Source organism: Bubalus bubalis, chromosome 13 (genome assembly GCF_019923935.1).
Source record: "Bubalus bubalis isolate 160015118507 breed Murrah chromosome 13, NDDB_SH_1, whole genome shotgun sequence".
Taxonomy (NCBI): Eukaryota; Metazoa; Chordata; class Mammalia; order Artiodactyla; family Bovidae; genus Bubalus; species Bubalus bubalis.
In genome coordinates, this window is record NC_059169.1 from 71,285,592 (window position 1) to 71,300,250 (window position 14,659).

At 35.4% G+C, this 14,659-nt stretch overlaps 2 protein-coding genes across 2 annotated transcripts in view; one reads left to right on the forward strand and one right to left on the reverse strand.

The window, feature by feature from the left end:
- The window catches only part of RB1 (RB transcriptional corepressor 1), a 117,871-nt gene that overhangs the window by 32,603 nt on the left and 70,609 nt on the right, over positions 1–14,659 (reverse strand). The window lies entirely within an intron of this gene.
- Positions 297–2,450, forward strand: LPAR6 (lysophosphatidic acid receptor 6). Its single transcript, XM_006063606.3, has one exon. It carries the CDS (start codon positions 1,022–1,024, stop codon positions 2,045–2,047), a length of 1,026 nt encoding a protein of 341 aa, XP_006063668.1. The 5' UTR covers positions 297–1,021; the 3' UTR covers positions 2,048–2,450.

The following is a 14,659-nucleotide window of genomic DNA, read 5'->3' on the forward strand; positions in this document are numbered from 1 at the left end:
AATATACCTACACATTTTAGTTCCCCCCAACCCCCCAAAAATCTAATCCCAAACACAGAAGCAATCACATACAGATTTTTTCCCTCTCTCTCGATTACTACCAAAAAGAAAGAAAGAATTTTTAAAAAAAACCTCCTTGAGAGGTAGCCAACATTCCAGAAGGCAGTTCTGCAAAAAAGGAGTTAAAGGGCAGACTGCTTAATTAAACAGTCAGAGGCCCTTTGCAAGCCTCCTAGGTATATCCCCAGCAGATATGGTATCAGATTAAAGGAACTGCAAACAAACTGGGCAGAAACCTTTCTTTGTTCAAGCCCAGCCTCTTCTTCCTGTGATGTCATATTACAAATCGAGCAAGCCTCTCTTTTTCTCTTCAGAGAAAGCCCGTCTTACAACACAGCTGGCAACTGAGGAAAAGGCCTCCAACTCAGCAGGAGCGAACACGCTTAGGAATTTATTTCGGAACCTTTGAAAGACTCCTCTGCTTACCCCTATCTGGGATCCACTGCAGGAATACCGAAAAGGAAAACTTCATTTAAAGTGAGATTGAACTGGGAATGTTTAAGTCTCAGAAACTTTGCACTGAAAAGCAAAATGTGATTGTTAACTTCAGCTTAAACATTCTGCAGCATAAAGAAACTTTCATTTTGGAATATTCATCTTGACCACGGAAACAGAAGTTTACAGGATGAGGAGTTTTACTCTGTGTCAGAACACAGTTTTTATTTAAACTTTATAATCCAATGGATTGGCTTCATTGTGTTTTTAATAGGAAGCCCTGGGATCACAGATCTTCTGGAAACTCGAAAATGAACATTTTTTCTTGTTGAAGAATCAAGTGGAAACTTTATAGCAACAAACTTCATGTTTCTTTTGGAAGAAAAAGAAATATTTGTAAAACCTTGCAAAGATCCAAAGGATTTGCAAATACATTGGAGGTTACAAAGTAGTCACGATCTGAATATCAAAGGAGACTGTTGCTGACCAAAGGACTTCAACACTGTAAACTGGACGTGCCTTTATAATGGTAAGCAATAACAGCTCTGACTGCATATATAATGACTCCTTTAAGTACACCTTGTATGGGTGCATGTTCAGTATGGTGTTTGTGCTTGGGTTAATATCCAACTGTGTCGCCATATATATTTTCATCTGTACTCTCAAAGTGCGGAATGAAACAACAACATACATGATTAACCTGGCAATGTCAGACTTGCTTTTCGTTTTTACTTTACCCTTCAGGATATTTTACTTTGCAACAAGGAACTGGCCCTTTGGGGATTTACTTTGTAAGATTTCAGTGATGTCCTTTTATACCAACATGTATGGAAGCATTCTGTTCTTAACCTGTATTAGTGCTGATCGGTTTCTGGCCATCGTCTACCCATTTAAGTCGAAGACGCTGAGAACCAAACGAAATGCAAAAATCGTTTGTATTGCTGTGTGGTTAACTGTGATGGGAGGAAGTGCACCAGCAGTTTTTGTTCCATCTCCAGGCAGCAATACTTCAGCAACCTGCTTTGAAAATTTTCCAGCAGCTACATGGAAAACCTTTCTCTCAAGGATTGTAATTTTCATAGAAATAGTGGGGTTTTTTATTCCTCTCATTTTAAACGTAACTTGTTCTAGTATGGTGCTGAGAACTTTAAATAAACCTGTAACATTAAGTAGAAGTAAAATAAATAAAACTAAGGTTTTAAGAATGATATTTGTACATTTGGTTATATTCTGTTTCTGTTTCGTGCCTTACAATATCAACCTTATTTTATATTCTCTTATGAGAACACAGACATTTGTCAATTGCTCAGCAGCAATAGCAGTAAGGACCATGTACCCAATCACTCTCTGCATTGCCGTTTTAAACTGTTGCTTTGACCCTATCATTTACTACTTCACGTCGGACACGATTCAGAATTCAATAAAAATGAAAAACTGGTCTACCAGGAGAAGTGACTCCAGATTCTCTGAAGTTCAAGGCACAGAGAACTTTATTCAACATAACCTACAGACGTTGAAAAATAAGATACCTGATAATGAATCTACAATATAAGCTGTCTGAAATAAGAACATCAGGACTTTACTGGGACAGAACCTCCAAGGTCCTTCAACTGTGAAAAGTGTTTTCCTGGACAACAATTTTTCCACCTCAGAAAGAAAATAAACATGTGGACATTTTAAAGTTTTTAGTATTAAAAAAGTATTTGATGTGTTAAGCATTAAAATGTATTCTGTTCTTGTATACACTCAGTTTTATTTTTCTGAGCCACTTTGATTTGTACCTTTCTCTTCATTAGAAAAACAAATCTCTAGAAAAGTTGTTCAAAACATAAAAGTAATCATGATTTAAGTCATGTGATAACCATCTGTATGGTCTTTGAATATCACAGTGATTTTATACTAAATAATTAACAAATATTAAAATGTTCATTTAAGTGTTTAATACCTTTATTCAATATACATCTAATTTTGATTTCAGTCTTAACTGAAACTACTAATCATGTTTCTTAAACTATAATAACATAAATGAGAAAGTCATTTAAAGAATCTGTAAGTGTCTTTAGAGTATTTTTCAGAAAAGCAGTAAAACGTCCTCTGTGGAATGACACACCGACGCCGCTGGAGGACGCCCAGCCTACAGATAGCATTCAGGGTTTGGCCTTGCTGTGCAACTTGTAAGAAGCAGATACTGTATATATAGAACAGTGCACTTTAAAATTACTCTTTTGGTTCATTTTCTTCATTTAACAGCACTCAATTTAAAAAACGATATATGCCACAAAAAGTGATGTGGAAACCAACAAAATGTTATTTTGCTAAGTAAATTTTAAAAAATACTACTACAGGTATATTTTAAAGGCATATTTATGTCACAATAAGTAACTTGTTTTTTAAGTATTTTAGATCAGAGAAATAACATATAATACTTGACACTTAAGAGAGTGCTCAGTACATATGTTTTGATCATTTAAGCCAAACAAATTTTTAAATGCCTAGAAATTTGTATTTTCCCTTTACAGTCAATTAGAACTTTTCTCCATATAGAATTCTAGGTTTACAATCATTATCTTTCTGAACTTTGGAGGCCTTGATCCATCTTTCTTTAAATTGCAAGGTTGTTAAGTCAAATATTGAATAGCTGAAGAATATTATTTCAAGTAGACAAGATGTTATTGTATGTCAAAATAACTTGTGAAGTAAGGACATAGGTCCTTCCATAAAAAGCAGCAAAACTAGAGGATCAAATAACTAAGTACAATTACATCTTCATTTTACTAAACATAAATAAGGTATCGCGTTGAGCTAAAATTTAGATATGGAGCACTATCTACACTGAAATGCTTTCATTTTCCAACATATCTTTTCTTTCCCCAAATTCAAGCAGTTTTCCAAAGTTAACTAAAAAAATTATTTATTAGCATTCAATCTATCTGATTTTCACATTTTCAATCTTTCAAGTCCTGAATACAAATTTGGATAAACAAAACACTCTTTGATTTAAGGTTTAAGTTTGAATTTTGCTGTTCTCTGGGTTTGAGTTGCAATGTTTCAAATAAATCATAGAAGCTAAATATACCCATTTCAAAAAAAATAACAGTGGAGGATTTTCTTGTTAGTGAGTGTAGTCTCCTTTAAATGAACCTACAACAAAATAAACCCTTAAAAAAGAAAACTAGTGAGGAAATTAAACGTAGCTCTTTATATGCCAAGAGAAGTATATATGTTATAAAGATGTTTTCTTCAATTGACCCTGAAGTGCCTTTATTTGATACCATTCTTCAGAAAAAAAACAAATATATTTAGCACTTTAAACATATATTTTTGAGTTGGAAAGCAACTAACAATTTAATAATACAGAAGAAAGGTGCAGAGTTTGTAACTGAGATTTCTCAGTTTTCTTGGATTAAGTATCTGTGAGCAAGACCTCAAAAGCATTCATATTATTTTAAAATATAAGCAAAAATAGTCATCAGATAGTTGTTACTACTGGAGAAATTTTTGTTGCCTGCTTGTCAACAGGAAGATGAATCAAAAAATTTATAAGACTCTTCTTGAATAATAACAGACAAATATTAGTTTTCCTCAACTACAGCTTCAAATCCTAGGTAAATCTTAACTACAGGGACCAAGAGGGTACAAAAGTTATTTTTCCCTGTTGGTTTTGCATTTTTAAGTAACTTATACATTCAGAGGGTTATCTCTTTCCCTTTTACCCAGAAAATCTGTATTAAGAAAACTCAGAATTTACTTTTTGTTTCCTTAGAATGACAATACTAGCCCCTCTCTCCCCCCAAACTGCCCACTGTTTTTTACATCTTTATAAAAGAGTAGATGATTTATCTAATCTTCCTTTCCGGATTAAAGTAAAAGAAGTAAGATGAAAAGTTTTGAAGTGTGTAAAACCACTTTCCAGCATCCTAAGGATTGATTTCGAACTTAGAAGTGATCTTTTCTAAGCAAATCAACCAAGTAGCTTGTTTAACAAAAGAATGTATGAAAATATATGTATTGTATCCACAGAAAATACACAGAATCCACAGAAAAAGGAACTTAAGGCACTATTTTATCAAGGAGTTTTATCTTCATATCCTGCATTCAAAATACTGAGAGTCAATCTGACGTATAAACCTTAATTATGGGATTGGTATTTAAAGAATTAGTGACTCACTTGAGGAATAGAAAATGGAACATCAGCAAATTTCATAAACCCAACTGAGAAACATTTAACTTATAACTGGTATGCAGCTAGCAAGAATCTGAGGCAACTGCAATTTTAGACCTCTGATGAACAAGGTACCCAGTCTTTCATCACTGTATTAACTCCTGCCCTGCGGACTGATCTTTATTTACTATCTCCCAACACTCAAGACTTCCCTGGTGGCTCAGAGGTTAAAGCGTCTGCCTGAAATTCATGAAACCTGGGTTTGATCCCTGGGTAGGGAAGATCCCCTGGAGAAGGAAATGGCACCCCACTTCAGTACTCTTGCCTGGAGAACCCCATGGAGGAAGGAGCCTGGTAGGCTACAGTCCATGGGGTCCCAAAGAGTCGGACACGACTGAGCGACTTCACTTTCACTTTCACTTTCACCACTCAAGAACTTTTTAATACCTGCATGCCACATCCAACTCCAGATATCACAAATGAGGGAAGATATGACCCTTTTATATATAACATTTTAAAAACAGTGCCTACTAGTAGATGAATCTTAAGGAAATCCTAAGGGAAATTATTTTTAAAAAGTTATTTTGAGCTGTCCTGAAAACCAAATAATCCACTTATGACTTCTAAAAAATAAGCTCCAAATTTAAAAGAATGAATGGATAAATGTAAAGACACAACATATTTAAATCAACCAGAGTATTTAATGATCAACAATATTTCTTAAATAGCAACATTTTCCAGAGGTCAACATTACACTATCCTAAAATCACTAGTTCTTAAATTTCTTTTATCTCTTTCATTTTTTTCATGATGTCTGCTACCAATTTTTTTGACAGTCAATTTTATAAAAGTATAAAGAATGTCACTTAAACAGGGCAATAAACCAGTATAATAAAAGAATATGAAATTAACTCCAGGCAAACTTTTCTAACAAGTCTTTCTCCTTCTTCCATCTCTTAAAAAGATTTATTTCAGTAACTCCTTAAAGGAGAGCAAAATTACCAGTGCTAAAAGCAGTGGCCAAAACAGAATTCAAGATGCAGGACCCCAGAAGCAGAGATAATTCACAAATTTAATTAATGGTTTTCAAACTCAAAATTTGCTTTATATAGATTCAAGCAATACTTTATGAAAATAATTGACATATTTATGGCCAGTAGGAATGTGAAAATATATTCAACATCTCTAATTAAAACAACAATGAGATATTACTGCATACCTGTTAGAAGGACTATTCTCGAGAAGGACTAACAGTGTTGGTGAGTATAAGAAGAAAAGAGAACCCTCCCACAGTGCTGCTGGGAATGTAAATTGGTACAACTGTGGAAAACAGCATGAGATGCCTCAAAAAATTATGAATGGAACTACCGCATGATCTAGCTGTTCCGCTTCTAAGTATTTATCTGAAGAATATGAAAACATTAACTAGAAAAGATATATACATTCCTATGGTCATTGTACCATTATTTTTAATAGCCAAGATATGGAAACCACCTAACAGCCCATCATCAGATGAATGAATAAAGAGTCTGTTATATATTTGTTTGAATAAATGGTACTCAGTCATAAAAAAAAAAAAAAAAAAACCTTGCCATTTTCAACAACATGGATAGATCCAGGAAGCATTATGCTAAATGAAATAAGTCAGATGAAAAATAGCAAATGATTTCACTTGTGTAGAATCTAAAAAAACAAAACAAATGAATTTAAAAAACAAAAACTTGTAGATACCGAGAACAGATAGTGATTACTAGAACATAAGAGCTGAGGGGTAGGTGAATTGGTGAAGGGCATCTATTGTATGGTGATCAATGGTTTTTGGTGATGATCTCTTTTTTCATAGTGTATACAGCTGTCAGACTGCAGTGGGGCACACATGAAATTTATATAATGTTATATACCAATTTTACCTAAATAAAAATAGGAATAACCTATGGAAATAAAATAGAATGAGAAACAAATATGTGCTTTTATGGCCACGTTACAGTTATTAGTCACAGGGTGAATGTGTTGAGTTTCATTATGTTCCTATCAAAATGACTGGTGGGAAATTCATAATTTAAAACTGAAAGAGTCCAGGGGTCATTTATACAACTTATTTATCTTAGGTAGAAGAAATGGAAGAAGTAAAAGGCCAAGTAACTTCATAAGGTCACATAACAAGTTAAGGTAGAGTCAGGTAAGAGTTTTTTTTTTGACTTGTCTACTCCTTTAATGGTGGTAAAGGGAGTAGCAGATGCAAAGGCCTCCTTGGAGAGAACCTGGTATGTTGAAAGGATTAAACCAAATCCACAGTGTCTGGAGATGGAGGGCTGAGATCCCTCATAAGCCATGATACAGCCATGGCAAGCTCTGAGGAGACGGGGGGCTTGCTGAAGGATTCCAAGTAGAAGGAAAGACACGAGTATGCATTTCGAAAAACTCCCATCCCTCTGATTATAGTAAAGATATGCATTTAACCTCAGGAAAAAGAAAAAAACAATCACAATAGGAGCTATATTTATTTCATTTAATTTTAAAGAGATTCTCTTATCCTCTATTTTGATTATGTCCTTTCCCCCTTATTAAAATGCTTTCTTTTTGAAATGATGGTGATGATGAGTAGGAAGACTATTTTAATGTGTGTTACTTGGAAAAATTAAGTTAGCAGTCCTGTGGAGAAATTGATAACATTCATATACTGCTGGTGGGAAATAAAACGGTGTAATGCTAATGGGTGGGAATTTGGTGCACGTACACGCACACACACTCACTCACTCACTCTTATCCTTTAACCCAGCATTCTGATTTCTAGGTATTTACCTTGAAGACATACTTTCATATAATAATATAAATATACATTTTATTCATATATTCATATGAATATATTATTATATATGAATATATATTATTTATATTCATATATTAATATGACTATATTCATAATATAAAATATATATATATGTACATGATGCAGTATTATTTGAAACTGGAAAACACTGAAAATTCCCTAGATGTCCAAGCAGAGAAAATTGGTTGAATAAATTACAACACATATACACAGTGCAGTATGTTAGTTTTTGAGAATTCTTAAAGAGTATAATAAAAATCTTAAAGAGAAATTATCTGTTGTAACTTAATGGAGGCTGAAACTGAGCAAGAACAATAAAAAAATTTTTTTTGAAAGAGTGAGACACAAAACACAGCTGTTTCCTATTTTAAGTTTTCTTATCGTGTTCTAAATCTAGCATGTACAGGAAGACACCAAAAACACCTGTGATATTTTTCTATTTCTGACAGTAGCAGAAAAGATTAAGAACCAATATGCAAATTAATACAGCCACATATGCAAAGGCCACTTGAATTCATTTTAAAACAGACTAGGTTGTGACAGTTTAGTTTTTAAAACATGACATAAAAATCTGGAAAAGATAGATGTCAAAAAGTTGGTTCTATTTTTTAATTAAAAGTAACTGAACTTACACGGTTTAAGAACAATTGCCCTAGAGTGGTTCTAAAATTTTATTAAACTCACTATTAATAACAGCTTCTGATTTTGCTGGAGGAATTCAGAAACTACACTAAATAGAACTGAGATCTCATAAGATACCTCTATTTTTGTGTTCCTTGCACATCCAGATTCCAGAGTCCTTCCTCACTATTACAGTTAGGATATGACATGACACTAGTTTAGAGACTGAAAATTCTTGGACTATATTCAGGTAATTTTCTAACATCATGACCTTATAGAAGACTCTCTGAACAAGAGTACAAGTGCTTCCCTTTCAACAGGTTAAGTACAGAGGATATTTCCAAGCTATTCTTTTACAATTGCCATTTCTCTTGTTTGTACTTGACTACTGAGCACTGACCTCAGGGTAATTAGTGACATGATTCACAACTAAAGCAGCACAACAAACTCCAACGGCAGTGTAACAGAGGACACTGCCCACATTTAACAATGCTGGAGTTCAGTTACACCTCTTTTTCCCTGAACTTATTCCATCCTGAGAAGGCAGTGAGAGAGACAGAGGTACGTCAGAAGAGAAAATTTCTACATACTTGTAAGCCAGGACAAACAGATCCAATACTGTTTAACTGTGTTCTCAGTCCTCTGTTCTTAGGAAATCACTGTATAGTAGAGAAAATGAACTAAAGAAAACTAATGATTAATTGTGATGTTTCTAAAAGGTACCATTCTCATAAATGTACATTTATTCCTCATGGCAACCCTGATAAGTATTATCATGCCCATTTTACAGATGAGGAAAATACAGTCTGAGCTACAGGCACATAACTTGCTGAGAATCACACCAAGAAAGTTATATGGCATCTCTGAATGAACCTCAGCTTTTTCTTGTCTGTCAAACAGGAACAGCAATGTTTATCTTCTGGGAAGATTAAATGGGATATGGTGACACCAAAATCCAGACAGAAGGATCTGCTATAGCACAGTGACACAAACACAGATAAAACATGAATAAAGAAACTAATCACAACAGTGCATACACCTGGTGGTAAATTAATATACACCACGAGGCAGCACAAAGGTTAAAAGTACAGTCTCTGGGACCAAGACAGTTTGAGTCAAAATTCTAGCTCTGCTATCAACTTAGTTTTGTGGATAGGGGAAACGTTCTTAATCTCTCTGTGCCTCCAATTTTTCATCCATGAAGTGGTGATAATGAGAGTATCTACTTCATACATTTGTGCAAAGTAAATGAGTGAACACATTTCAGCACTTTTAACAGTGCTGAATGTTACCTATCATCACTTCTACACTAGAATGCAATATGCATAAGTGAGGGTCATTTTGATGTAGGTCTGCATGATGATCAGATTCCAAAGAAGCTAGTGATGAGCTTCTTACAAGCACTGCTTCCTAAAGTAAGTTTCTGTGAGCTACCTAAGGGACATTTCTGAGTTTGAGATGTTTTATGTTCTTGAATTTCTTTAGTCCTTTGTGCCAATTCATGAACAAGGAGAATGTGTCATATGGATAATGGGGGAGGGGAAGGGAGACATGAATGGACAAGTCATGAATACTTTTCCTCCACAGTGAACTCGAGCAGTTTCTCACGTGTGTCAGGGTGTTACAAAGATTAAAAAAAGAGACCAGTGCCTAGAGAAAAGAACACACTGAGGAGTCAAGCCCCAGGCTCAAGACAAGATGGCACTTGAACAAAGGTCTAGATATGGAAAAAATTTTATGTTTAAAACCATAAACAGATCTGGATCAAGAACTCAGGTTCACATAAACATTCAATACAGGAGAAGATGTGGAACAATTTATAACAGTTATCTATCTCAGTTTCTTTGGGTTTTCTGTTTGTTGTTTTTTAACATATAAAGAACCACATAAATAAACCATTTAATGCCTCACTGCTTCTTCAATGGTTCAATTATGAAGAAGTTATTTTATTAAATTGAGCTTACTTAGAGCTTTATAAAGCAATCACTTATTCGCATTTCAGTGGATAATTGTTCATATGAACTAAGTAACTATCCTTATTTTTGTGCTTTTTCTGTATATCTGTATTTTTTTTAACTTCTCTCTAGACTACTTCACTAGTAGAACACAAGGTCCCTATCAAAAATTTTATTTCTAAGATATTGCCTTTCTTTATTTTTCATTCTTGGACTTTACATTTTTTCATTCTTACAGAAGATGTTAGGCATACCTGAAATTTTTCGTTTAAAACCCAGAAAGAACTCAGTTTTAACATTTCAATCTATAAAGAGATCTAGTTTTCCATTTCACCTCACTCTCACCCTTCCCTTCAATGTCCCTGAGAGTTGATTCAAATATTTAATTTTCTCAACCCTAAACTATATATATAACTGCAGATTTAAAAAATACTTATATTACTATATTAAAATATCATTCAGAGAGTTACATAAATGAAACATACACATGCACTAGTAACTTCTTTTTTTTTAAATCTCGTTTTCTCCTTTTGTAAAGTCTTCTAATCTTTTCTTCTGAGGAATCTAGTAGATCAACAGTGACAGCACACCACACAAAGGAGGGCCTCACAAGGGCTGCATTTTCTCCCGTTTCCAGTACCGACTAGCTCCAGGGCAAAACAGTCACCTTGTTACTCGAGATAAAAAACGTACATGCTATTTTTTTCATTTAGAATAAAATTTTATACTGTCTCCTATGCTGGATTATGGAGAAGGCAATGGCACCCCACTCCAATGTTCTTGCCTGGAGAATCCCAGGGATGGGGAGCGTGTGGGCTGCCGTCTATGGGGTCGCACAGAGTCTGACACGACTGAAGCGACTTAGCAGCAGCAGCAGCAGCAGCAGCAGCAGCATGCTGGACTACATGCTACAGTGGTAATAAAAACAGTGTGAATGAATAAACAGAAATAATGTGGTACAATGAAAGGAGAACTTTACTAGACTAACATGGAATTTGGAATCAAACCAATCTGGGTTCATATGCCAAGTGGGTGACTCTAGACAAACTGCTTAACTTTCCTGAGCCTGCTTCCACTTTTGAAAAATGAAAACAGTATTAACAACATCACAGGATTATTATGACAATTAAATTAGACAAACACTTTTGGTGCATAGCACACTGCAACTAGTCAAGGAGTATTAGCTGCCTTCCATCTATGGCTAATGAGCTGCTAGCTGGGACACAGATTCCCAGGTTCCTCCTCATATGGGAAATTAGACTCACGCCTATACCTACTTTGTGGAGTCAGTGTAAAGAACCAACAGAGTACTTCACTTTAAAGTCAAAATCATGTAAAGTCATCTAGGATTTGGCCACTCTAAAGAGTGGTCCATGGGCTAGCAACATCAGAACCAGCTGGGGGCCTGTAAGAAATGCTGAATCTCAAGTCCTGCCCTAGAACCACGTGATAAGAAAATTTATTTTAATAAGACCTCCATGCATAATAAAGTTTGAAAAACACTCCTAAGAAAATAATCCTCCACCTGGAAGGAAGAAAAGAACTTTATCAATATCAACTGTGCCAAAAACCCAAAAGCACAAAGGGCATTTACAATAGAACATACTGATTTAATTAGCTCAGGAGAGGAAGTTAGAGAAAACAGGCATTACGGATTGAAAGAATCTGAAATTGTGAGAAATACAGAATAATTCACAAGGAAAGGGAGGGGTAAGGCAGGAAAAAAAAAATTAAAACACTGGGTAAAGAGCACAAAATTTTCCAGCAGCAAATGGCACTCTCACCCATGAATAATACAGTAATGTCTATAATGATGTCCCTAGCTCAAAAAGTAAAATTACTTTAAATATACTCTGCCAAAGAAGACAAGAAAGCATATATATTCTCTTTCAAAATTATTTCCCTCAAAAAACCTGTGTGTTTACACACATGCACACATATACACACACATATATTTTAAAGTGTGCATAAAAAAAATTGAACCCTGAATATTCATTGGAAGGACTAATGCTAAAGTTGAACTCTACTTCGGCCACCTGATTGGAAGAACTGACTCACTGGAAAAGACCCTGATGCTGGGAAAGATTGAGGGCACAAGGAGAAGGGAGCAACGGAGGATGAGATGACTGGATGGCATCACTGACTCAATGGACATGAATCTGTGCAAACTCCAGGAGATAGTGAAGGACAGGGAAGCTTGGTGTGCTGCAATCCATGGGGTTGCAAAGAGTCAGACACGACTTAGTGATTGAACAACAACAAAATTATCTTGTATATTCACTTTTGTACAATATCTCATTTACCGAGAAAAGAGGGGAGAGGGGTGGAGGAAAAAAAAAAAATCTCATTTACCAAGAGAGCTAGCTCTTCACTTTTAAAGGATTAAAAACAGACTTTTGAGACTAATTTACTAGTCTTAAATCAGGACTCATGTACCATTGCCAATGTGGTTCATAATTTTCCCCCAAATATCTTTCCACATTTCCACACCCAGTTTAAGTTTTTTCCCATCCACTTACAATTGATCACTCCTTCCTTTGACCCTCATGGCTTATTTTATTTCACAGTATATCACAATGATTTATTTTCCTATAGGTTCCAAGCCTCTTTAAGGGTAGGGGCTATTTCCCATGTCATTAGACACCTCGCTGGGGCAAGTATAATTCCTTTCAAATAACTGATATACAAGTATCAGATACAATCCAAAGAGAATTGGGAAAAACTGAGGTAAAGGAGAGCAGGGAAATGAGACCTCTCTGTTATCCTTTTTTGAAAAATGTTTCTTCAACATTTTATACATTGTGAAGCAATCTAAAGTAGTGGCACACCTTCAGCAGTGGCAAATAATTCTCAACTTTTAAATAGTTTTGTAGAATCATAAAATATTTGAGCTAGAAATACTAAAATCTTTTTGGTCTGTCTCAATTTACAAAGCAAGAAACTAAGTCAAAGACATTAACTTACACGTGGAAGAGCTGGGCTCTAAATGTCAGGTCTTCTGATTCCCACATTAGGCCATACTCATTCTCACTATGTCAATGTGGTTTGCTCCAGAGACCAAAGAACTCTCTGAACACAGTGTTTCACCATGTTGCAAAGGAAGGATACTCCAATAAAAAAAAAATAAGAAAAACAAACCAAAACAACAATAAACATAGGGAGTGCTTGAAGAATAGCAGAAGGCTAGAGCAGGGTCCGGAGAAGGCACTGGCGACCCACTCCAGTGCTCTTGCCTGGAAAATCCCATGGACGGAGGAGCCTGGTGGGCTGCAGTCCATGGGGTCACTAAGAGTCGGACACGACTGAGCGACTTCACTTTGACTTTTCACTTTCATGCACTGGAGAAGGAAATGGCAACCCACTCCAGTGTTCTTGCCTGGAGAATCCCAGGGACAGGGGAGCCTGGTGGGCTGCCGTCTATGGGGTGGCAGAGTCGGACACGACTGACGCAACATAGCAGAAGCAGCAGAGCAAGGTCCAATTATCAGAGTAAAGAGGCTGCATTTATCTAATGGCAATGGGGAGCTACTATGGGTTTCTGAACAGGAATATTGCATGAAAAAGCATTTAAGAATATTTATTCAGCACCAAACTATAGAATGCAGGGTAGTACCAAAGCTGGGAGACCAGGCAGGAGTCTATAATAGCATGGTCAAGGTAAGAAGGTAATGATATGATCTAGGAAAATGTAAATGAAAATAGATATTTAACATACTAAATAAATACGACACATGGTAATTTTTGTTTGTTTTTGTATTTATAATTACTGATCAACTTTAACTGATGCTTTTGAACTGTGGTTAGAGAACTTCTTAGAGAAGACTCTTGAGAGTCCCTTGGAAAGCAAGATCAAACCAGTCAATCCTAAAGGAAATCAACGGTGAATAATCTTGTGGAAGGAAAGATGCTGAAGTTAGAGCTCCAATACGTGGGCCACCTGATGTAAACAGTTGACTCACTGGAAAAGACTCTGATGCTGGGAAAAACTGATGGCAGAAGGAGAAGAGGGCAACAGAAAATGAGATGGTTGGATGGTATCACTGATTCAATGGACATGAACTTGGGCAAACTCCAAGAGACGGTGAGGGACAGGAAAGCCTGACGTGCTGCAGTCCATGGAGTTGCAAAGAGTTGCACAAGACTTGGCGACTGAACAGCAACATTTTATATTAAGACTCTATAAAACTACAGAGAAAAATAAGAAAAAAATGTTTAGTATTCAAGCCTCGATGACTTGAAAAGTAAAATGTAAAAATACAAATATTGGGAAGCACAGGTATATGTAGAACAAAATAATTTTAGCTTTGAAAGGTAAAGTCAAATATTCTAAATCACTTGAAAGCACCTACTTAAACAAGGGAATTAAGGGCAAGAAATTAGGAGTATGCTGGGTCAGAATGAGAAACATTATAAAACCACAGTGATGTTTTCAGAAAGAATCAAATTTTTAAAAACTAAAATGTTTTACTGGAAAAAATATAAATATATGCTTACTTAAAAAAAAACTCATGAGGAGCTTTTAAAAAACCCAACATAAAGCATTTTTCATTATAGTAGCATGGTTGCTATATAAATATAGTATATGACATCATATTA

What these genes read in the sequence shown, in the direction of transcription:
- LPAR6 (XM_006063606.3), top strand. Translation starts at nt 1,022, where the DNA reads ATGGTAAGCAATAACAGCTCTGACTGCATATATAATGACTCCTTTAAG.